The 21492-nt window shown below is 54.2% G+C and overlaps 7 protein-coding genes across 7 annotated transcripts; 3 read left to right on the plus strand and 4 right to left on the minus strand.

Annotated features, from left to right (window-relative positions):
- The first annotated feature begins 341 nt into the window (after positions 1-341).
- RPA49 (DNA-directed RNA polymerase I subunit RPA49) lies at positions 342-3197 on the plus strand. The gene is made up of 5 exons (XM_046094026.1): positions 342-375; positions 452-541; positions 606-1532; positions 1594-1925; positions 2024-3197. The coding sequence occupies exons 3-5, from the start codon at positions 1385-1387 to the stop codon at positions 3059-3061; spliced, it is 1518 nt and encodes a 505-aa protein (XP_045950005.1). The 5' UTR covers positions 342-375; positions 452-541; positions 606-1384; the 3' UTR covers positions 3062-3197.
- Positions 3198-4174: 977 nt separating this feature from the next.
- Positions 4175-6169, minus strand: hemA (5-aminolevulinic acid synthase HemA; the record flags this gene model as incomplete). The annotated part of the gene is made up of 2 exons (XM_046094027.1): positions 4175-5760; positions 5827-6169. The coding sequence occupies 2 exons, from the start codon at positions 6167-6169 to the stop codon at positions 4175-4177; spliced, it is 1929 nt and encodes a 642-aa protein (XP_045950006.1).
- Positions 6170-6806: 637 nt separating this feature from the next.
- ino80 (chromatin-remodeling ATPase INO80) lies at positions 6807-12161 on the minus strand (the record flags this gene model as incomplete). The annotated part of the gene is made up of 4 exons (XM_046094028.1): positions 6807-7039; positions 7121-10916; positions 10981-11499; positions 11640-12161. 4 exons carry the CDS (start codon positions 12159-12161, stop codon positions 6807-6809), a joined length of 5070 nt encoding a protein of 1689 aa, XP_045950007.1.
- Positions 12162-14286: 2125 nt separating this feature from the next.
- Positions 14287-14976, plus strand: ADH1_1 (alcohol dehydrogenase; the record flags this gene model as incomplete). Its single annotated transcript, XM_046094029.1, has 1 exon — positions 14287-14976. One exon carries the CDS (start codon positions 14287-14289, stop codon positions 14974-14976), a length of 690 nt encoding a protein of 229 aa, XP_045950008.1.
- Positions 14977-14992: 16 nt separating this feature from the next.
- On the plus strand, positions 14993-15501 carry ADH1_2 (alcohol dehydrogenase; the record flags this gene model as incomplete). The annotated part of the gene is given in 3 exon segments (XM_046094030.1): positions 14993-15001; positions 15015-15381; positions 15455-15501. The coding sequence occupies 3 exon segments, from the start codon at positions 14993-14995 to the stop codon at positions 15499-15501; spliced, it is 423 nt and encodes a 140-aa protein (XP_045950009.1).
- Positions 15502-16444: 943 nt separating this feature from the next.
- Positions 16445-18892, minus strand: NHX1 (bifunctional K:H/Na:H antiporter NHX1; the record flags this gene model as incomplete). The annotated part of the gene is made up of 5 exons (XM_046094031.1): positions 16445-17676; positions 17730-18389; positions 18455-18604; positions 18673-18708; positions 18850-18892. The coding sequence occupies 5 exons, from the start codon at positions 18890-18892 to the stop codon at positions 16445-16447; spliced, it is 2121 nt and encodes a 706-aa protein (XP_045950010.1).
- A 381-nt stretch (positions 18893-19273) lies between these two features.
- LDX57_012295 (putative sucrose transporter) lies at positions 19274-21336 on the minus strand (the record flags this gene model as incomplete). Its single annotated transcript, XM_046094032.1, has 4 exons — positions 19274-20598; positions 20652-20973; positions 21035-21074; positions 21143-21336. The coding sequence occupies 4 exons, from the start codon at positions 21334-21336 to the stop codon at positions 19274-19276; spliced, it is 1881 nt and encodes a 626-aa protein (XP_045950011.1).
- Positions 21337-21492: the final 156 nt, after the last annotated feature.

Below are 21492 nucleotides of genomic sequence, written 5' to 3' on the forward strand. Positions count from 1 at the left end.
AAGTGTGGATTCTGGGCGATACACAATGAACAAATTAATAAAAATTTATCAAATTGATATCCATTCTCGAAGCTGGGACCAGGACCCTCTCTGGCCCCATTCTACCAATAATACGATGCATCTGGCGTCCAGCGTGCAAGAGACGATGACGGAGGGCTTCATTCGGTGTGCAGAAGAGCAAAAGTCACGGGATAGAGTGATGACATAATTCCCCATCGCTCGGTAAGGCCGCCGGACGGACCAATCACCGCGGCCGCAGCACTAGCGAGCCCTTAGCGGCAGGCGACGCTGAGTCAGCTCCGACGCACACAAGAAGCTCCGCCGGCGCGCTTCCTCCGTCTTTCTTTCAACCATCTCCCTCATCGTCGCAGAAGTGTGAGTTACCCTCGCCGGCCCTACGGTTTCGTAGGCATCATGCCTTGGCTTTGCTCAGTCACTGACCCTTTAACAGTTTCGAACCATCTACGAAGATGAGAGCTAAGTGGAGAAAGAAGCGCGTTCGCCGCCTCAAGCGTAAGAGAAGAAAGATGAGGGCTAGATCGTGAGTTCCCGAATCCGACTGGATTGCGATATATGAAGACGCAATTGTGCTAACTGTACTCCAGCAAATAAATGACTCGCCCCGCTTCATCTCAGCTTTCCGTGTCGGAGCTCTAGTTGAACGCTGAACATGACAACTCGACGACGTCACGATTATGATTTCTTCTGTTCGTTTCGTGGTCCGGTCACTCCAACGACCCCTGTCTGGCCTATTTTCTCCTGCCCTCCCGATCGAATTCGGAGCCTTTCCGTCCAACAACAATCCCTTTCTTCCAATCCCGTGGGCTCATTTAAAACGTTTTCGATTTGATTCTCAGACCAGGCGGTGGGATGCGATGGTGCCTCGGTATCCTGTCGTGTCTTTGTTACGGGGGACGAACGTGTTTGGTGGGGTTGGAGGGGTCGTGGAAAAAGTTTCCTGAAAACATCACTCCTGTACTATCTGATTGTTTATCCACCGATCCTTTGAGTTTCGCATGGGGACTGGTCAATTGCTTAAGCCTGGGTCTGGGCGGGGAGCTCCTATTGCAGGGTTTCTTGTGCAGGTCCAGGCTATGAAGAGGTTTACGAGCATTTATCACAATATGAAAAGTTCCTAACGATTCACTATTTCTCCACATTGTAAAAGTAGCTGTGTAAAAAGATCTACCAACGGACAGGACTTAGCATGTCATATCAGTAGAGCTCTGCCATGCGACTTCTGGACTTGTTCTGTGCGTTTGCGCCTCTCCGCCTATAGGGCGGTGAAGCAATTATGCCGCGCATCAATTTTTTTTGCGTCCGACTTTTCTGCTCCGCCATTTGACGCTTCTCCGCATCCAATCTTCTCCCTACGCCAAACATCATGCCCTCCGACAAAGTGGAAAAGAAGCGCAAGCGCGACTCGGATCGTCATGAACGACCCAGCAAGAAGCCCGCTCTGGGGCTGCATGATCTGCCTCCGCTGGCCGCCAGCGTCGTGAACGACGACAGCGAGCTGGCTCCCGTCCTCAGTATGCGCTTCTTTCCATAAACGACGCCAGAGGCATTACGAGACTAACGTTTTCTCGACAGTCACTACCCCCGGTGTCAACGCTCCCCGAAACATCAGCCTCAAGCCCTACCTCAAGACCCGCACCGATGGCTCCGACCCCTCGACCCGCAACAAGGGCATCTTTTCGAGCGAACTGCTGCTGCAGACCTCCGACCACCCGAAGATGGACTTTGTCGGCCGCGAGGGCAATGAGGACGCCGATTCACAGGTTAAGCACTACGTTGCGGTGATCGATCCCCAAAAGCAAACTTGGCAGTTCATTGAGGCCCGCAAGATTACTCTGCGCGGTGCCGTGCGGTCGACGAAATATGTGGCTGAGGAAGAGGAGGAGGAGAGCGAGGATGAAGAAATGGTGGGTTTTCTCTTTTATACTTTCTTACTCGTCAATCTTGCCGGGAACAATATGGGACAACCCCGAACCTCAGGTGGCTGACTTCCAATTCCCTATAGAAAACCATGCGTGCCCAGCGCACCGAACTCACCAACACCTTCGGTACCAAACAATCCCGCAAGGCCGCGCAGTCCTTGGCCGAGAACGCCCAGCTGTCCAGCGTCCCTGCTGGTGCTGCCTCCGCCGCCGAATCTGCCATGCTCTCCTCCATGCCGGCCGATTCCGCCGCCGACCTCGCCTCGAAGACGGCCGCCGTGCAGGCCCAGATCCAGGCCGCCAAGCCGCTGCCCCAGGCCAACCTCGAAGCCTCGCATCCCTCGGACGTGTACCCTATCGAGAACCTCGTCCCCGGTGGCATGGCCACCCTCCGCCAACTGCCCGGCGTCAAGGAGTGGCAGGACACGGTGGCCGCGGGACTCAGTGTGGTCACCACCTCTCGGTACGTGTCGCGCCGTCTCGACGCCGTCGTCACCTCCGGCAACATCGCCCAGATCCAGGTCCTGCGCTTCATCTTCCTCCTGCTGGAATTCGGCCGCTCGCTACGCTCCGGCCGCGACCCCAAGAGCTCCGGCGGCCCGGGAGGCAAACGACTCCCTCCGCGGGACGATCTTCGCCATATCCTCTCCTCCTCTACCGGTGCCTCCTCTTCCACCGACCCCTCCTCCAAATCCTCCTCCACATACTCCGGCGAAACCATCCCAGACTCAATCATCGACGCCATCCGCCGCAAATTCGCCCCTCAAGGCTCCTCCCTCTCCAAGAATGACCTCACGCTCCTCCACACCACCATCTGCGCCCTATCGCTGCACATCCCCCCTCAGCCCGCCAAAGACGGCGGCTCCAGCTCACAGGGCGGCAACTCGCCCAACGAACTGGCCACCGACCCGGCCGATATCCGCGACGACCTGCGTGTCGAAACCGGCACTATCCTGCAGTATTTCCGGGAGTTGGGCTGCCGCATCGATAAGCCGCGCGAGTCGGAGTTCGCCAAATGGAATGTTAAGGCCGGGAAGGCCGAGGCTTCCTCTAGAAAGATCGCTAGACTTAGAGTGCCGGTCGAGTTTCCGAGGGTGTCGAGGGGTGGTGGGAGGAGGTAGTTTTCTTTTTCTAGCTTAGCTTTTCCTTTCTTTGATGTGGTTGGTGTGATTTGTAAAAAATTATGAATAGGGGAAGAATGAATGAATTGAGGAAATAGATAGTCTACGAAAGGAAGGTAGTGACTGAGAAAGAGAGTGTGTGTGTGCATGTGTGTGTATGAGATTAAAAATGATCTTCTTGATTAGTTAGTTTGCTACGTATATAGCCTCATCCTGCCAATCAGGCGCTGGGAGAAACCCTCTTCTTTCTCTCATCTTGTTTCTTTACCTATCTTTAATACATGTTCAATCATTTACGTTTGTTTATCTACATTGATTGATTGATAGATGAGATATACGTATCGACGTACCCTATCAACCTATGAATAGAACGTAGCTCGCTGATTTAAAATCACACTATCACGTATATATATATATATACACATGATGTAGAAAACCTAAGGTATGCCAGAGACCCGCTACGAAAGATGAAATGAACCGATTGACTCGATGATGATGACAACGTATTCATCTAGGGGGTCAGAGAAAGCCCATACTTAAACTTCACGTACTCGTCAGCGAGCCGAGAGTTCAGTCGATGGAAGTTCTGTTCGCTCAGTTTCATGGAATCCTCCGCTTCGTGGGGAGAGATCTTTGGAACTTGCCTTGAGCGAAGAAGGGTTGGCGGGTTGGACATCTAGATCGCTTACATATACGTTGACTAATGCATGGGGTATATGTTACTCCGTACTTTGTACCCTATAAGTGTATTTTGTATGGGACTTGTCGTGTGGTGGATAGGATATGGCGACTCAATTTATTCTGAATTTTGAATTTGAATTACACTATAACATGTATACAACATTATGAATTAGAATGATTCCTACAAAATACAGCCTATAAGGACAAGAACTACGATAACAGAAACATGTTCGAGTATGTGATCAGACAAGATATGTCGATCGATCGACGTTCTTGAAACTTTCATTGAATAAGTTGATATGATTGATAAGAGAACCCAATACGCGGTAAGGACAGGCCGGTTCTTAGGATGACAAACGAGCCCCATCAGACAGAAAATAGAAACTGTCGGAGGACGAGGGCAGATAAGCAAGATAGCCAAGATAATTCCGTTTAAGCCGCCACTCCAACAGGAATGGAAGTAGGAGCAGTCAGAGGGCTGCTGGGCTTGGTGGTCTGCATGTGAGGAGCCAGCAACCGGGCCGCTTCTTCGCGGAATTCACGGTTGACCGCCGCCTCGATGGTCTCGTTGGCCTGAAGTCCCAACTGCGCGTCTTCCCAGATGGGCTGGTTGGCGGCTTCAGCGCCTTCCACGCCCACGCCGACGAATCCGCCCTGCGCCTCCCAGTCGCTGGCCCGCTTGATGTTCAGGTCCTTCCAGACGGCCTGCACGGCCTGCACCAGGTGGTCGCGATGCTCTTTGACGTGGCCAGGGGTGGGCGTGATGCGGAGTCGCTCCTCGCCGCGGGGCACGGTCGGGTAGTTGATGGCCTGCACGTAGATACCATGCTCCTCGAGCAGCTTGTCAGACGCCTGCTTGGCCACCTCGGCATCGCCGACGAGAAGGGGCACGATGTGCGACGGGTTGGGGATCACGGGGATGTCCAGTTCCTGGAGAGCCGCCTTGACGGCGCGAGTGTGCAACTGCTGCAGAACGCGGTCCCGCTTGTGCTGGGACTGGTACTGGATGGCCGTGTCGGCTCCGGCCATGGTGGCGGGCGGCAGCGACGTGGTGAAGATGAAGCCAGGGGCGAGAGAGCGGATGGTGTCGACCATGGCCGCGGACCCGGCGATGTAGCCGCCGACGCAGCCGTACGCCTTGCCCAGCGTGCCCGTGATGATGTCAATGCGGTCCATCACGCTGCCCTTGGTGCTGCGGGGGTTGGCGGTATCCTGGGAGGCGTAGACGTCGTAGTCGAGGTGCTCGGCAACGCCCGCACCATGGGGGCCGTACATACCCACGGCGTGGACCTCGTCCAAGAAGGTGATGGCACCGTACTTGTCCGCCAGGTCACAGATCTGTTCAATGGGGGCGATCGATCCGCACATGCTGTAGACGGATTCGAAGGCGATGATCTTGGGAACGTGCAGAGGAAGCGAGGCCAGCTTCGTTTCCAGGTCGACCAGATCGTTGTGCTTGAAAACCATCTTCTTGGCGCCCGAGTGGCGGATGCCCTGGATCATGGACGCATGGTTGAGACTGTCGGACAGGATCACACAGTCCGGCATCTTACTGCCCAGAGTCGCTAGGGTGGCATCGTTGGCCACGAAGCAGGAGCTGAAGACCAAAGCAGATTCCTTGTCGTGCAATTTGGCCAGGGTGCTCTCCAATCCCACAGCGTGCTGGTTGTGTCCGGAGATGTTACGAGTGCCTCCAGCTCCCGCGCCGTAGGTATCGAGAGTCTTGTGCATCGAGTTCAGGACTTCGGGGTTGCGTCCCATGCCGAGGTAATCATTGGAGCACCAGACAGTCACGCGCTCTTCCTGCGAGGCCGTGTGGGCCCGGGGGAACTCCTGCGCCAGGCGGTTGATGTTGTTGAAGTAGCGGTACGACTTGTCCTTGTGTTTCTTGTCCAATTCAGTGCGGTAGAAGTTGTCGTAATCGAAAGGTGCGGTCGCTGGTGCATCGGGGCGAGGCCCGGAGACCGCTGCGGGGGCAAAGCCGGGACGGCGTTCAGCTCGAGACAAGTTGGGATGGCCTGCAAGCGTTCAATCGATCAGTACGTGAGATTCCACCTTGAAGGCCACGGGTGAAGACCACCCACCTCTCTGAGAATCCTTGAAGACGTCCGGGCTCAGGTTGGCGCCATTGCCGCTGGTCGAGTGCAAGTCCCGTCGGGGAGCCGTGGGCCGGAGATACTTGTGGTTGGCGGTCACGCCGGCAGCCGAGGAGGTGAATCGCTTAGTACCGGCCATGCGAGCACTCTGGACGGCCAGAGCCTTGCTCATGACGGGGCATCGACGGGCGAGAACCTGCAGGTTGGACATAGTACCACCGCCGGGGCTGGTGCTGGGGCGGGTAGCGGTGGACAGAGACCGCAAGGTGGCGGCGGAAGTCCGCTTGAGAAAAGGGCACATGGCCCGAGATTGCTGGAGAAGCGACTCCATGAAGAGCAGACAAGTGCGTAAGGCCGAAAGGAGAGCGCAATGAGGACGAGGTGTGATGAGGTTCAAAAAGGGGAAGAAGAGAGAATGGGGAAAAGAAGAGGAAGAAGGAAAAAAGTGGCTCGGTCATGCCAGACTCGTATGGATCGACTGAGTCAGCAGCGGCAACTTCGGCTGACGTTCGGCCCCGCCTTGATTGGCCCGTCGTCGCCGGGGACTGTGACCATCCCGGTACCGGGCATTACCAATAACTTTCGATTCGTACCAAACGCCGTCCCGCTCAGGTAAGCAGACCGGCCTGTGGTGGCGTGTAACTTTCCGTCTCGGCTGGACCGGCTTACTTGCCGCGGCTGGACTCCTCTCGCTTACTTCAGCGAATGTGATCGCGGAGCAAATTCCCCTTCCAGGATTCAAGTCAATATGGATTGATTGTTGTTGTTGATACAAGCCGGGGAGATGATGGAACATCCCCCTTGATGAATAATTAAAAAAGAACATGGGTAGACAAGAAGATAGTAGAACAAAAAAAAAAAAAGAAAGAAAGAGAGAGAAAGATCAAATCACAACGGAAACAAAAAAAAAAGAGAGAAAAAACGCCCCAACCTTCGTCTTTTTGGTACATCATCTATGCGAATGTATGTTAACTGGGTCCTAACCCGCCATCACCATCGATCAGACGTAATCGTTCCTTCATAGTTTTGGCTCGTTTCGACGTGCCTTTGCCCGATCCGCGTCCACGGCCACGCTTGGGCACTGGCGTGGACGACGGCGTGCCCACGTTCTCCGCCGTCGACACGGGCGTGACCGCCCCGGACGGCTTTCCGCTGGCGTTCCCGCTGGCGTTGGCACTGGCATCGTCAAAGTTTCCTTCGCCTGTGGGAGATCATGAACGGTTAGCATCATCTATATGTGGCGAAGGGTTTGTCAAGGAGGTGAAGGGGAGAAACCACGAACCTTCATGATACATATCATCCAGCGTAATGTCACGCTTCCTCTTCTGCGCCGCCTTCTTTCCACCTTTACTGGACCCAAACACCTCGCCGCGGTCCGCTGCTTCTTTCTCCTTCTGCTCGATCAGCTCCGCCTGCTCGTCGTCGGCCAGCCACAAAGCAATGTCCTTGGTCCGGCTTTCCCGGTTGCGCGTGTTGAAGTCAACCCCGCCGGCGGCACCACCCGAGATAACCACCCGCTGCACCTCCTCCTTCTGCAGCGCGCGTTTCCGGATGCGCTCTTCGATCGTTCCGCGCGTGATCAGACGGTACACCGTCACCTGTCGGGTCTGGCCGAGACGATGCGCCCGATCCATCGCTTGCGAGTCAATCGTAGGGTTCCAGTCCGAGTCGTAGAAGATGACCGTGTCGGCGGCCGTCAAGTTGATACCTAGACCACCTGCACGCGTGGACAAAAGAAAGACGAAGATCTCCGGTCGTTGCTGGAAATCAGCCACCGTGTCGCGACGATCCTCTAGCTTGGTGCTTCCATCTAGTCGGCAGTATTTGTAGTTGCGGTACGTCAGGTACTCTTCCATCAGATCGATCATCCGCGTCATCTGGAAATAGAGCAGGACCCGGTGACCGCCCGCCTTCAGCTCGCGCAGCAGCTCGTCTAACTTGGCCAGCTTGCCCGAGTCCGTGACGAACCGCCGCATAGAAGGAACCTCGATGTGGGTATACCGTCCCTTGGCCGAGATCGGGTCCGGCAGCATGGGGGCATGTGAGTACGGGGCCGGATCGACCTTCTGCTCCACGATCTGCAGATCCAATTGCCTCGACGGAGCCGGGATCAGAGCATGGCGCACAGGCACGTTGAAGAAACTGTCCCTCATCTCCAGCAAAGGGCCTCGGCTGGAGGCCGCGAGAGTGACGGGAGGCGCAGAAGCGGCCGGACTGACGCAAGGTTCGATGGTATTCAGTCCCTCTCGCTCGAATGTCGACCGCGAAACGGTCAAGAGGTCCCGCATGTAGCCCTCCGGAGTGATGTCGTGAACAGCACCGCGATCATTGCGCTGGACAATGTTAAACATCGTGTGAGGCAGCACCGGTGCCGCTTTGCTGTCACGATCTTCATCGTAGACCACGTTGAGCCGAGACAGCCGGTTCGCCAGGCCACGACGGCGAGCGGCACGCTCGAAGACGCCGAGGTGTGACTGCTCGTAAGCTTCCCCGATCGACGTGTCGACGAAGCGCAAGAAGGAAAAGGCACCGTCGTCCTTGGCGCTCTGCTTGATATTTTCCGGCGCAAAGACGTTCATCAAGTGATCTAGGTACTTACCGCGGAAACCTGCCTGGGCATTGTCCGGCCCCGCCATGTCGACCCGACCACTCGAACCGCAGAGGAGACGCGGCAGAGGGTACTCAATCATATTGCGGGTCGAGTAGGCCACGTCGACATTTTGTCCTTCGCGCACAAACGAGGCGGTTTCGGCGAAATGCGCCAGAGAGAACGGCGACTTCGTCTCGGCCCTTTCGAAGAGGTCGGGGTGATTGCAGACCTTCCGGAACTGCATCACCAGGTTCATCAGGGTCGTGCTATCGGCCTCGTCGCCGATGGCCGCCTTCTCGATCAGGTCCATGATGCTCACGCGGTTGCGCAGGTTGCTGTAGTAGGCCCGTTGGCGGTAGGTGAGGTCGCAGAAAACATCCTTCTCCACCTTGTCTCCGAGTTCCTGCTGCACATGCTTTTTGACACGACGCAGCATGAAGGGCTTCAAGATCATATGCAAACGCTTGAGCTGGTCCTCATTGAGTTTCGTGTTACTTTGCGCATGGGACTCGATATCCTTTGAGAACCACTCGCTGAACTCGTCGTGTGAATCGAAAAGGGTCGGCATGATGAAATGGAGAAGGGCCCACAGCTCCTGCATGTTATTTTGAATGGGCGTACCCGTGAGCAGGAGACGGTTTCGACAGTGGAAGCCAAGGAGATTCTTCCACCGCGAGCTTTGCGACGATTTGATCGCCTGAGCTTCGTCAAGAATCATGTACTGCCACTTGACTTTCTGGAAATACTGTGCATCGAGGACCACCAGTTGATACGAGGTAACCAGAACATGGAATTCCGATTCCTTGGTGTAAGTGATGTGTTTTCGGTCCCAGAACTTGCGGAGAATCTTGCGGTCCTTGGCCGAACCCCAGTAGGGTAGGACTTTAATATCGGGGACGAATTTAGTGATTTCTTGCTGCCAGTTGTGCAGAGTTGATGCGGGCGCGATCACCAGGAACGGCCCCCAGATATTGTGGACCTCGGCCAGGTAGGCCATGACCGAAATCGACTGGATGGTTTTACCGAGACCCATTTCATCTGCTAGAATGCCGTTGATACCCTGCTCGTAGAGGTTGACCAGCCAGTTCAGACCCTTCAGCTGATACTCCTTGAGTTTCGCAGTCAACATCGACGGTTGGGAGATCTCAATGTCACCCAAGCTGGTTGGGTTCTGGAAGTTCAGTTCACCCTCGTCCATGGCTGCCATCGGGTCGTCCTGGTTCGCGTTGTTGAAAGCACGCGCTCGGTCTTGTGCCTGCTGGACGGCGTTCTGCGCGTTGGCCATGGCAGCCTGTTGCAGCGCGGTTTCATCTTCAGCGTCAAAGTCTAGGTCTTCGAAGTTGGTGACTTTGGCGCCCACGTCGTCGATACTCTTGTCGGGCTGAGCAGTCTGATCTCCGCCTTCCACCGCCGTGTCCCCGGTTTCATCGCCGTCGGCGCCCTTGATCTTTCGACCGATAAAGTGGGAGTACAGCTCGGTTTGTGAGATCAAGAAGTTGAGCTTACGCCGCTGGCGGTTGGCTTCACGCTCAGCTTCAGCCTTCTTGGCCGATTCAATCTCTTGTTTCTCGGCCAAGCGACGCAAGTCACGCTCCTCACGTTCGTTCCGCTTCCAGAACGACATCATCTCACGCATCGTACGCTTGGCGCGAGCTTGGGTGTCCTTCATGCTCTTGTTGGTCCGTTCCTGCCACTTGCGAGACTGCTTGCTGGCCAGCTGAGCAGTCTTGCGCAGATTCTCCTGGCGCGTGCTGAGCGAGAGGGCCTTGATGCGATAGACTTTGGGAATATCCTTGCGGGCGATGTCTCGCCAGATCTGCTCGTAGATCTGATTGTAACCCTTAGTCTCGAAAGCAGACAGAGGAGTAGGCGTAGCCTCCTTGGAACGGCTGCCCTTGGCCTCCTTCTTGAGGGTTTCTTTCCTGGGGTCGTCTTTGGGTGCAATTGGTAGAAGCTCCTCGTTCTCCATGGCGGCATAGGCGGCTTCCGCGGCATCCTTCTCGGCCTGTTTCTGTTCCTTGGACTTTTTGGGACGCGTGACGGGGCCACCGCGACCAGATTTACGTCTGGACGGGGAGCGGCCGATGTGAAAGGAGCTGGTCGTGCCACCTTCGAGGTTCGGAGCCAACGGGGTAACTTCGCCAATTTCTTCGGGTGCTGTGACACCATCCAGGGCTCGTTTGGTGATCTTGATCTTACGCTGGGCCCGTTCGGCTTCGCGGAGGAACTTCGCCTTTTCAGCGGAGTCTTGGGCCTTGTTGGCTTTTTGCTCGGCCTCAATTTTCTTTTGCATTTCTAGGCGCACGGTGTTCTCTCGACGTCGCTTCCGTTGCATGTCCTTCTTGCGTTCTTTCTCATCCTGTATCTCTTTAGCCTGAACTTCGGCGATAACCGAGGATTCATTCGCATTCCTGAAGCGATCCATGCCAGCAGTGGCTTGCTTCTCAAAAGTTTTACCCAGTTTGATCAAGAAGTCGTTTCGGCGGCGCTGGCTTGGTGGTTAAAATCATATCCTCGAGCGAAGAGGGGGAGATCGAGCGTAAAATGCATACCTTGCGTCGGACACTCTCGGCCTTTTCCGCATCGATAACTCTTTTCCTACCCCGAGCCTCGTAGCGTTCCAGCTCTCCTTCGAAGCCCGGCGCCTCCACATCACTTTTATCGGCGTTGTCGATCTCGGCCATTAACCTATTGACAGCCTCGTTGTCACGTTCGGAAAGAAGCTTTCGCGCGGGGGCGGCACGGGTTGGAAGACCGTTGGTGTTGGTAGGGGTCGACACTGTCGGCTCAAATTCACCCGTCCGGCGACGCCTTTCCGTGCTGCTAGGTCTCTTGTCTGCTTTGATTGAGGAAAGGCCGGGAGAGGTGTCTGCTTCCTGTTCCTTGATCTTCGGCTGAGAGACCGAGGCCTGAATAGACACGGGTGAGCGGGCTCTGAGGGTGGGTTCGGATGGCGTCGGTACAGGAAGGGGTGTTTCGGCGGGGGGCGATTGTCTCTTCGGAGGCGCTTCCTCAGCCGGTCCAGAAAGGATGCTTGCGAAAGACATGGGATCTGCAGCTCGAGCCGGTTTCTAACGGGAAGAAAGGGATATCTCGTTAGCTCGACAATAAACGGGTAAAAGATAACAACCCCATATTACATGAGAAAGGACACCCAGAGGGAAAGAACGAAAAAAGGTAACGAAAGATCGAAATGAGAATAATCACATACTAAATCCTTCGGAGGGGAGGCTGTCCTCGGCTCCCGCGCCATGGACGAATAGCTATGACTCCCCAGGGAGTAGGGGGAGGAGGCCGCCTCCTTCTTAGGAGACAACTGCGGATGGCTCTCCGGGCGGCCTGAGGGATGGGGGTGAGATGAAGGTGAATGGCTGTAAGGAGAAGCACCGTTTCCCGATAGAACGGATCCTGAATACGGTCGGGGAAGATACTGAGGTGGTGCGCCGGCCGATGAGTGTGGCTGGTATTGCGAAGAAGGATCAGACGGATGAGGCGCAGGCGCGTTACCCTTCAAAGGCGGAAGTGCGGCGGGCAGTGGAGACGAGGCATGAGAGTAGTGTGGGCTCCTCGACAGGGAAGATTGAGGCGGAAAGGCGGGAGGTGTCTGGGGAGGGTGTTGCTGGTATTGATCATTGTTGGGGTAGAAAGGGCGGTTCTTGCTCGGAGGCGAGTAGGCGGGATAATGGGGTTGCTGGGAAGGGGACTGGGGATTGTACGGCGGAGCCCCCGTCATGATGGCCGTTGGTAATCGGAGCGCGACGGCGACGATGGAAGGATTGGATCGATGGCCGACGTCAAGAAGGGGCGAACGGTCCGGGTCAGGTGAATCTGAGCCGACACGATAGACGACCGCTCTCCATGCGCCCAAGCGATCTCAAAGAGGCGGCGATACCGCGTTGGTCACGAGAGACGCTCCCTAAGAGACGAACGTATTAATTCGGGGCAAATTATACCGGGGTAATTGAGCAAAGGATGATGGAGAGATAGAAGACAAGACAGGAGGTAACAGTCCGAAAGGGTGAATTCTCAGACCGATCTGCAAAGTCGACTGGTTTTGAGCGCTCCGGTACGTACTTTGTATCGACTGCCCTGATCTCGCACGTTGTGTTTGGACGACGAACCGACCAACCCGTGGCGGGTCAGCGATTGCGGTGCGGCGATGAAAGGATGCGTCGGGCAGGTCGCGTGGAGGATGTCGATAGAAAGGTTGAATTCAGTCGGGGCGGGTTGGGCAAGGAAAGGACAGACAAACGAGACGATTAGGAAAGGAATCAGGAAGTAAAACGGACGATAAAGATGAAGCCGATGAGATGACGATTGAGTAGAGATGGAGGAGGGGAGAGAGGGAAGGAGAGAGAAGGGAAAGTGAAGATGGCTGATGGGTCGTCGGGCCAGCAAACCAAGAAAAAGGAAAGGAAGGAAAGGGGAGACGGAGGGCCAGAGAGCGAGGACAAGAACGAGGAAGAAAGAGAGAGCGAAAGACTGATGATGGCGATGGCGATGGCGGAGTGGCCCGTTTGGGAACGCCGTATCCGTATGGTACGGTATGCTGCGCCGCTGAAGCCGCCATGGACTTGGATGTCCTTGGAGATTGCGGTATTCTGTGGTATCCTGCCAGTATTCTGCTCTACGTGAGAACGGAGGATCTTCTCCGTCGAGTTTCAATACTGGCCCCTGGCTACCATCTCTGTACTCGCCCATCCAAAGGGTATCTAGCAGTATGGCAGGTGGACGGTCGATATAGACACCTCAGGCATCAATAATCGAATCCCAAAGTAGACTAGACTTGATGCCTGAATATCCTGGACACCCACGGTGATTCCCCCAAGGTGGAAGGAGCGATGGGCGCTTTCTACTAATCTCCCGGCCTGCCCTCCTCTTCTCCCTTCTCTTTCCTTTTCTTTCTCATTTTCTCTTCATTCACTTTCCTTTCTCCCACGCCCTGCTTTCTCCCGTTCAAGGACCCCCCTCAGTCAATCACCATCTCCGTCTACCCGCGGTGGCGCCAACAGACGTGGCCCGGCTTCCACCTGCCCACCATATCATTCGACAATAATGCACCTCACATCCCTGAAATCACCGCTTCTAGACTATCACCCCTGCGATTTACCACAGACTCCCGTCCTCGGTGAATCTCCGTATGCACGTTCATCCAGCTTATCCAGCCTCTCCCCCGGGGTTTGCTCAATTATGGGTCTCAAATGAGGGTCTTGAGTGACTTTACCCAGCAAAGTCGTGCGGGAAATGCGGAGGGAGGATCTTTCCCCCGCTTCCATGACGTCTTCTACCGCCTCGCTGCGGCGGCCGTGGATTCCTGCCCGCCAGTTCAGGAAAAGAAACAAAGCCAAAAATTGTCCGTGATAGAACATCAACGTTATCGGCGTTTCAATGGTCTGACATGGCCGTCATTAGACTTTCGAGGGATCCAGGCCGCTATGCCCTTCGCAGGCGAAGTCTGAAGTCTAGAAGCGCGTGGTGTTCCCAATGGCTTATCCTTCCGTACGGCCGACTGATAATTCACAATCTTGTTCCTCGTACTTTGCATAGAATCAGTGAATGCGAATGGTGAATGGCACAACGTCATCCTAGGCTGGCTTATGGTACTCACATCACCCCACCGTCAGACTTGGTCTTCCCACCCCTCCCCATCCGGTCTTCCATACCTGCTAGCTTTCTAGGTGAAGGGACTATAAAAACCCAGCCAGATCCTCCTTCTTTGATTCACCATTCACTTATCTAAGTGTCTATCAGGGAATCCTTCTTTCGAGCTTCTTTCTATCGTTAATCACCTTTCTTCCTTTACCCTTTCCCTTTCAATCTTCCACTTGTACTGTCCCAGCTGCTTAGCATCGGTCAGCATGTCTCTTCCGGAAAAGCAGTGGGCTCAGGTCGCAGAGCAGAAAGGCGGCCCCCTCATCTACAAAGAGATTCCTGTCCCTAAACCCGGCCCTGATGAGATTTTGGTCAAGATCCGATACTCGGGCGTCTGCCATACTGACCTTCATGCCTTGAACGGTGATTGGCCTCTGCCAGTGAAGCAACCTCTGGTTGGTGGTCATGAAGGTGCGGGAGTTGTCGCCGCCAGAGGCGAGCTGGTCAAGGACTTCGAGATCGGCGACCATGCCGGCATTAAATGGTTGAACGGATCTTGCATGGCCTGCGAGTTCTGCAAGCAGTCCGATGAACCCCTCTGCCCTAATGCCTCTCTGTCCGGCTACACTGTCGATGGAACTTTCCAGCAGTACGCCGTGGCCAAGGCTACCCATGCCTCCCATTTGCCGAAGAATGTCCCTCTCGATGCCGTCGCTCCCATTCTGTGTGCTGGTCTCACCGTCTACAAGGGATTGAAGGAATCGGGGGCCCGTCCCGGTCAGACCGTAGCCATCGTCGGCGCGGGTGGTGGATTGGGTTCGCTGGCGCAACAGTACGCAAAGGCCATGGGACTCCGCATAATTGCCATTGACTCCGGCGACGAGAAGAAAGCTATGTGCGAAGAATTGGGCTCTGAGGTACGTTCTTTGAACCTTCTTTCATCAAGTCCCTTCTAAGGAATTGCAACGTGGTATGGCCCCAGTGCTAACTCTAGTCCCTCACCAAGGCATATGTCGATTTCTCCAAATCCCAAGACCTCGTTGCCGACGTCAAAGCCGCGACTCCGGACGGCCTCGGTGCCCACGCCGTGCTTCTCCTCGCCGTCGCTGAAAAGCCCTTCCAGCAGGCCACTGAATACGTTCGCTCGCGTGGCTCCGTTGTCGCCATTGGTCTCCCAGCCGGGGCGTTCCTGAGAGCTCCTGTTTTCAACACGGTGGTGCGCATGATCAACATCAAAGGAAGCTATGTCGGTAACCGCCAGGACGGTGAGGAAGCGGTTGACTTCTTTGCTCGTGGCTTGATCAAGGCACCATTCAAGACGGCTCCGTTGAGTGATCTTCCCAAGATCTTCGACTTGATGAGTAGGTTTCCTTCGATGCTTTCTCGCGCTTTTTCTGTCTATTGGGAGACGTGCTAACAAGTGTCCACAAACAGAACAAGGCAAAATTGCCGGCCGTTACGTCCTCGACGTGCCACAGTAAGGCGTTGGAAGTCCATGGAGTTTCGTGTGAAGTTTGGCGTTGGGCTCGCATATGGCATTCTCTGTTACTTTGCTCTCTGACCCGCTATTTACATTAACGTGTAACTGTGCATAAGATAACGAAAGCTTAGTCGTTCTAATACACTGCATACAGCGGTATCAAACCAAGGCGTTTTTGGAATTAGGCTTCCATCTACCATCCAAGTTTATGTCTACCCCTTTTCTTTCTTGCCTCTGTTGCCATTCCTCTCTTCTTTATCCCCAAAATCTCCCGGGAAATGCTAGTCGATATCCGAACCGTCGTCTCAGATCTTCCGTAAATTACCTCAAGGTGAAGAATATATGAAGCACAAATAATAGCACAATGCCCATAGAACCAGCCCCATCGTGACGACTACGTAGCTCACATCCAGGATTAGCCGAACCCTCAACCAAGCCTCTCATTAACGTATTTAGCTCACATTACAAAGATCCAGAACCGTACGTACACGAATAAAGGACCTTGCTTGATTGAGTAGGTCGATGGGAACGATGGGTAGTGGTAGTCTACTCCGTGCGAGGCTAAATCCATTCACCCCTTATCAGTTGATTCTGGTACTGATCTCGATCTTAAGTCTGCTGGATTGATTGATAGCATCTATGACGACTGTCTTGGTCCACACGAGTCAGGTCTCTTTGTATCACAACACAGACTAAAGTCGGTTTCTTGGGGTTCCAGACCCATTACAGTAATGTCTCATCAACAGGCCAAGAAAAAAGAAAAAAGAGAAATCGGAACAAGAATCAGGGAATCTCAATAAACGAGGCAAAAACAAATTCCGCCCTCCATCCAATCGGAGATCGGAGATCAGTCAGTCATAAAGAACAAGAGGGGCAACAAGCATGAAAACGTAAAGCAAAAACGTTAGGTATACAAAACAACAAAAAACACACAAAAACATCTTCTAAACGGCACCGGGCCCCTTGTGATTTGACTGGTCCAGCAGAAGTCGGGGCTTGATATAATCTTCATCCAGCTGCCGAAACCAGGCGGCATGGTCTCCGGATGCTCCGCCGGAGAAAAAATCGCGGATGGCATCTCGGGCGCTCATTCCTGATGCTTCTCGTCTGGAGGGAGACACGCTGGCTGAAGGGGGTGCTTGGGAGGCACCGCCGAGATGAGAGGGAGATCGGCGGAGTCGAGACGCTGTGTGTGCAGATGGAGGCAGGTCATCATCCGAGGGAGCGTCGTCCACATCCAGATCGAAGGCATCGACCTGGTCGGCATCCGACACTCGACTCTTGCCGGTGGTTCTCAGACCGAACTCATCCTCACTAGCCGCGCTGCTGCCACTATGGCTCGGGGCGCCGCCGTTGTTAAGGAGAGTGGCTGTCGAGGAACGGTCCCGACTCGTCTGCGTGTCCTTGGGGCTGAAAGCGTTCGAGTAGAGCCGCGAATGGCCACGACTCCTGCCAGAAGAGGACGGCGCCGGTGGGCTAGGGCGGCGATTGTTGCCACTCGAGTAGCTATCGTTCCGGTCTATGGTTCCTCGTGGCATCCCGTCTAGAGGAATAGTGGAATCCATCCGACGAGGCGTGTAGCCGAGAGCGGTGTCAGAGCGCTTGTAGTATGTGCCTCCGTTGGTGACCTCAATGTCGAATTCATCGTCCGATTCCAGCTCTTCGACCACGCCCGTGCGAATTCCGAGAATCTCCAGCATACGAGCGGTCGTGCCTCCGAAGATGATGACCGTCAGCACGACAACGACGAGCACCGTCGCACGCAGGGCCGGGGCATTGACACCCGTGAGGCCTGCAGCGAGCGCGACGCCGACCGCTCCTCGCAATCCTGCCCAGAAGAGCATTGCTTGGTAGGCGAAAGGCAGTTCGTCCGCGACATCCATCCCACGGCGCCGAGCCCGGTATCGGATAAACCAGTTAATGGCTTTGGAAAGTGGGAACACCGCGAGGTAACGGGCGATACAGATACCGAAAACGGCAACCATAATGAAGAGAGGCTTGAACTGTAGATTCCGTTGGACGAGCAAGTCAAGTCCAAGATAGATGAAGATGAAGTTCTCCGACAACTGAGCCATAACCTGGAACAGATACTTTGTAGTCAACTGTGTTCGGCGTGACATGTTGTAGTAGGCATAATGCTTCAGCGTAATGCCGCAGAACAGGAGCGACACAATTCCTACAACGGTGAGTTTCTTGAGCCCAGTTTCAAGGAGTCGGTAAACCACTTACCGGAAAGATAAACGCCATTGGAGAAGAAGTAGCTGGCATATGCAATGAGGACAATCAAACAACTCTCAATCTTAGGCTGCCGACGAACGTGCGTGTATTTCAAGCCCAGCGCAGTCATGATGCCTACGATCATGCCTACCAGCATACTACCAAAGAACACCAGCAAGAACAGACCGATGGCCTCGAATAGATTGAGGAAGGATAGCGATCCGGCTTCGCTGTCCGCGTATTTCTGTGCCGTTTCGAACAGGACGATTGCAATGGCGTCGTTCAGGATCGACTCGCCAAAGATCACCGTGTAGAGTTTCGGCTCGACCTTATATAGATTGAAGATGGCTAGGATAGTGACGGGATCCGTAGCTGACAGCGTTGCGCCCACGGAGATCGCCTCCACAAAGGTGATGTTCAGCCCATCCAGCGGAATCCTCGTCCAGACATACAAGACCAGTCCTAGCACGATCGCAGAAATGAAGGTGCCCGCGAACGCAAAGGTCAAAATGGTGCCAATGTTCCGAAAGAAATTCGCCTGGTGCAGCTCATATCCGGAAGCCAAGATAATCGGAGGAAGAAGGAGGTTGAAGAAGAACTGATAGTCGAAGGTTACGCTGTCTTGGATAGGTGATTCCGGGCTCAATCGGATAATCAACCCGACGAACATACCTAAGGCGCTTGGTATAAGTCTCATATTGCCAACACTGTCGCAATCCCTCCAGGAAAAAACGTACCCGCAAAAATGGACAAGACCGTTTCGTGAACTGCCTGGATCTTCTTTTGTTGGAGAATGTAACTCGTGAAGAGAGCAAACATCAAGAGCATGATCAGGATGAAAAGGGCCCAGGAGCTGAAGAACTCCTTGGTTCCGGCTTCCGGCGCATCTGCCATCAAACATCACCATCAGAACATATTCAAGCCTCGTCTCGTGGGAAGGGTTGAAAGCGCGTACCTTCGTCGGGGTCTGTCTCGGATTCCGCCGCTCTCCCTAATCAAAGCCATTGGTCTGTTAGCACCAATTCAGCCTCCTGCGCGACCACAAGTAATTCAAGGCAGGTCATCGAGCCTGCGCGCACAAATTGAAGGCTATGATAGGGCCCTCAGAAGGGGTGGAAGAAAAAAGACATACGGAGCAGCTGGTGGAAGGTGTCGCTCATGAGTTGTTTAGCCATTGTTGAGAAGCTCAGGCCGCCACCACGGCGGATAACACCAAATGATTAACTCCAGCTGTGAGTCCGTGACGCCAGACCACGGCGCACATAATCCACGGACGAGAGAAATGTCGGAAGGAAAAGTCGCGGGGGAGGTAAGGGGGAGGAAGTGAAGTTGAAGGAGGTGAGATAACGACGGGCAGGGAACTTTTGGGGCCAAGTAGCCAAGACTCGAAGCTGTCCGCCTGCTGATTGCCGGCCCGAGCAACCGTTCGCCGTCTACTTTTTCGGTATTCTACTGCCTACAATTGACCCAGGCATCCAGATTTTACTCTTAAACACATGTGGGATTAAAAAGGTTATTTATCAACAGGTTTGACATCCTCCCCCATCCCATCTCCTCTACTGTCGACGCTTGTCGGCGAGTCGACTTGTCAACCAGGCCGCAAGCACCGTGGCACAGCCGCCAAACCTCAGCGTCCATCCAACGCTGTCATCCCACGGCTCGCCTCTGGGCTTCTGAGCCATCTTGAAAATGGCACTGCAGACCAGACTCGACAGGATCTGAGGTGCGCAAACGGCTACATTATGCAGCCCCAATATGATACCCGCCTGCGCCAGATTTTCATCCGCTGCTTCTGCTTTCAGAGGAGTTGACGTCGAGCCAGTCTCCAGATCATCATCAGTGACCTCTCGATCAAATGAAGCATGAGTGCTGTGAGCTTCCACGCTATCGCCCATCTCCAAGCGTTGACGCTTGATCCGACGTTCCGCATCAATGCGTGCCACCTCCGCAGAGATTAGGGCAAAGGGTGCCCAAAGCGTCACTGCCCAGCAGATTCCAACTAACCCAATGATCACCGTAGCGGCTTGGTAGTTATACACGAAGAACGTACTGAGCATGCAAAGGGCGAATAGTACATGCGACAGAAGCCAAGCTCGGCGGAGAGTGAAGCCAGGGATCTGTAACTTTGACAGCCATGTCGGTCCTGCGGTAGTGCCATATCTCTTGCGGCCTGCCAGATTGGCCGAGGTCTCGAGGCCACCCTCACTCGGGATACTAGAAAATGACCTTCTTCTGTCGCTCAGGAAAGTTTGCTCGTCATCCGTAGAACCGCCTTGAGCAAGGACCACGGGATCGTAGGTGGGAACGACAAGTAGTGGCAGGGCTATGTTAGCCACAAAGGAGATGATCGCATAGACCAGAAGCGCAAATGTTCCAATTCGAGTGGCCTCCTCCCATGCGTCGTTGATATCTCGATCAGAAAGATCCGGGTGCTCCTCGAAGATAGGGTTCACGTAAAGCTGTCCAATGTATGTCGTGGCATAGAAGAGAAAGGGGAACCAGCCGACCCATGCAGCCAGCTGGACTTCGCAGACTTTGGCTATCTGCGGTGGTAGGTTCTTAATCGACTTGAAGACCTGCCTGAAAAAGGCAACGATCCCAGGGTTTCCGGCTGACGATGGCGAGTCTAATCTCGGGTCTCGCTCCTTGATATATGAGCAGCTGATCAATAACGTGATGGTGAGTGAAATAGACGCGAGCGCGCACAACACTTTGAACTGGGTGTTGCCGAAGAACGGGAAATATTTTGGGAGCTCGATATATCCAAATATGTATCCCAGGATATTTCCCACGCCAGTAACTCGGGAAGCCCAGGCATTTGCCGATTCCTGTTGATGGGCGGGTGCATTATCGACTATGAAGCACCGAATGCCTGCTTGAACTATGAAAATTTATTAATTCCAAGTTCTGCATGATATGTTCAGTCAGCCCTACCTGTGTTTATAGCAAAATCCAAGCAATACATCAAGATAGTCGCCAGAATGATGATCATTGTCCGAGTGCCCGTGGAGGCTGGGTCAACGCCAAAGATTCCGAGAAAGCCGCCCACAATCTCTTGCACCCATGCAAGAGCCAGCAGAGCCACGACCGTGGCGATTCCGCCGAAGACCATGAATGGTTTCCGTTTGCCCCATGATACCCGGCAATTATCGCTGCAGATACCAATATAGGGCTGCACCAGCGTACCGGATAGAGGACCTGCGATCCATACGAATGCAAGCAATGCTTTACTCATTCCCAATGATAGGAGGTAGGGCTGTTGTTCATCGAAGTCAGTATCTGGATCAATCATAGACAACGGGGTCTATCACACATACTGAACCATTCGAGAGCTCAACAGCCCACACTATTTGTAAACTATATGTGCATTGTCAAACGTCCACTTCCTAGCGCGAAGACAAAGCCGGTAGGACCAAAAGACTCACCCGCCAATGCTTAATGTCAACAAAAACAGATACCAGCTGCTTTTTGTTTTCGAGATATCATCTGCATCCTCCGTCCCGGACGTATAGTGTCCCCCAAGGTCTGATATCTGGGGAACTGGATCATCGTTAGGCCCACGTCCCGGTCCCACAAGTGGGGACGTCTCATTTGCTGAACGGTCATGTGTGTCTGTCATCTTGATGTTTCTGGCCGACTGGTTCGGTATGTATGGGGTATTTGGGTAGGAAGCTCGAGAGTTGAGAGCTGCTTATGACGGATCGATCCTCGAGGCACTCAATATTCGGGGGAAATGACCAGGGCAATGAGAGACAGCTATGCGAGATGCAAATTC

Source organism: Aspergillus melleus (assembly GCF_016097325.1).
Source record: "Aspergillus melleus strain CBS 546.65 chromosome Unknown contig8, whole genome shotgun sequence".
Taxonomy (NCBI): Eukaryota; Fungi; Ascomycota; class Eurotiomycetes; order Eurotiales; family Aspergillaceae; genus Aspergillus; species Aspergillus melleus.

Bases quoted from the DNA above. Each gene is read 5' to 3' on its own strand.
- RPA49 (XM_046094026.1), top strand. From the start codon at position 1,385: ATGCCCTCCGACAAAGTGGAAAAGAAGCGCAAGCGCGACTCGGATCGT. The intron at 1,533-1,593 runs GTATGCGCTTCT...TTTTCTCGACAG, and splicing joins CGAGCTGGCTCCCGTCCTCA to TCACTACCCCCGGTGTCAAC. The intron at 1,926-2,023 runs GTGGGTTTTCTC...AATTCCCTATAG, and splicing joins AGAGCGAGGATGAAGAAATG to AAAACCATGCGTGCCCAGCG.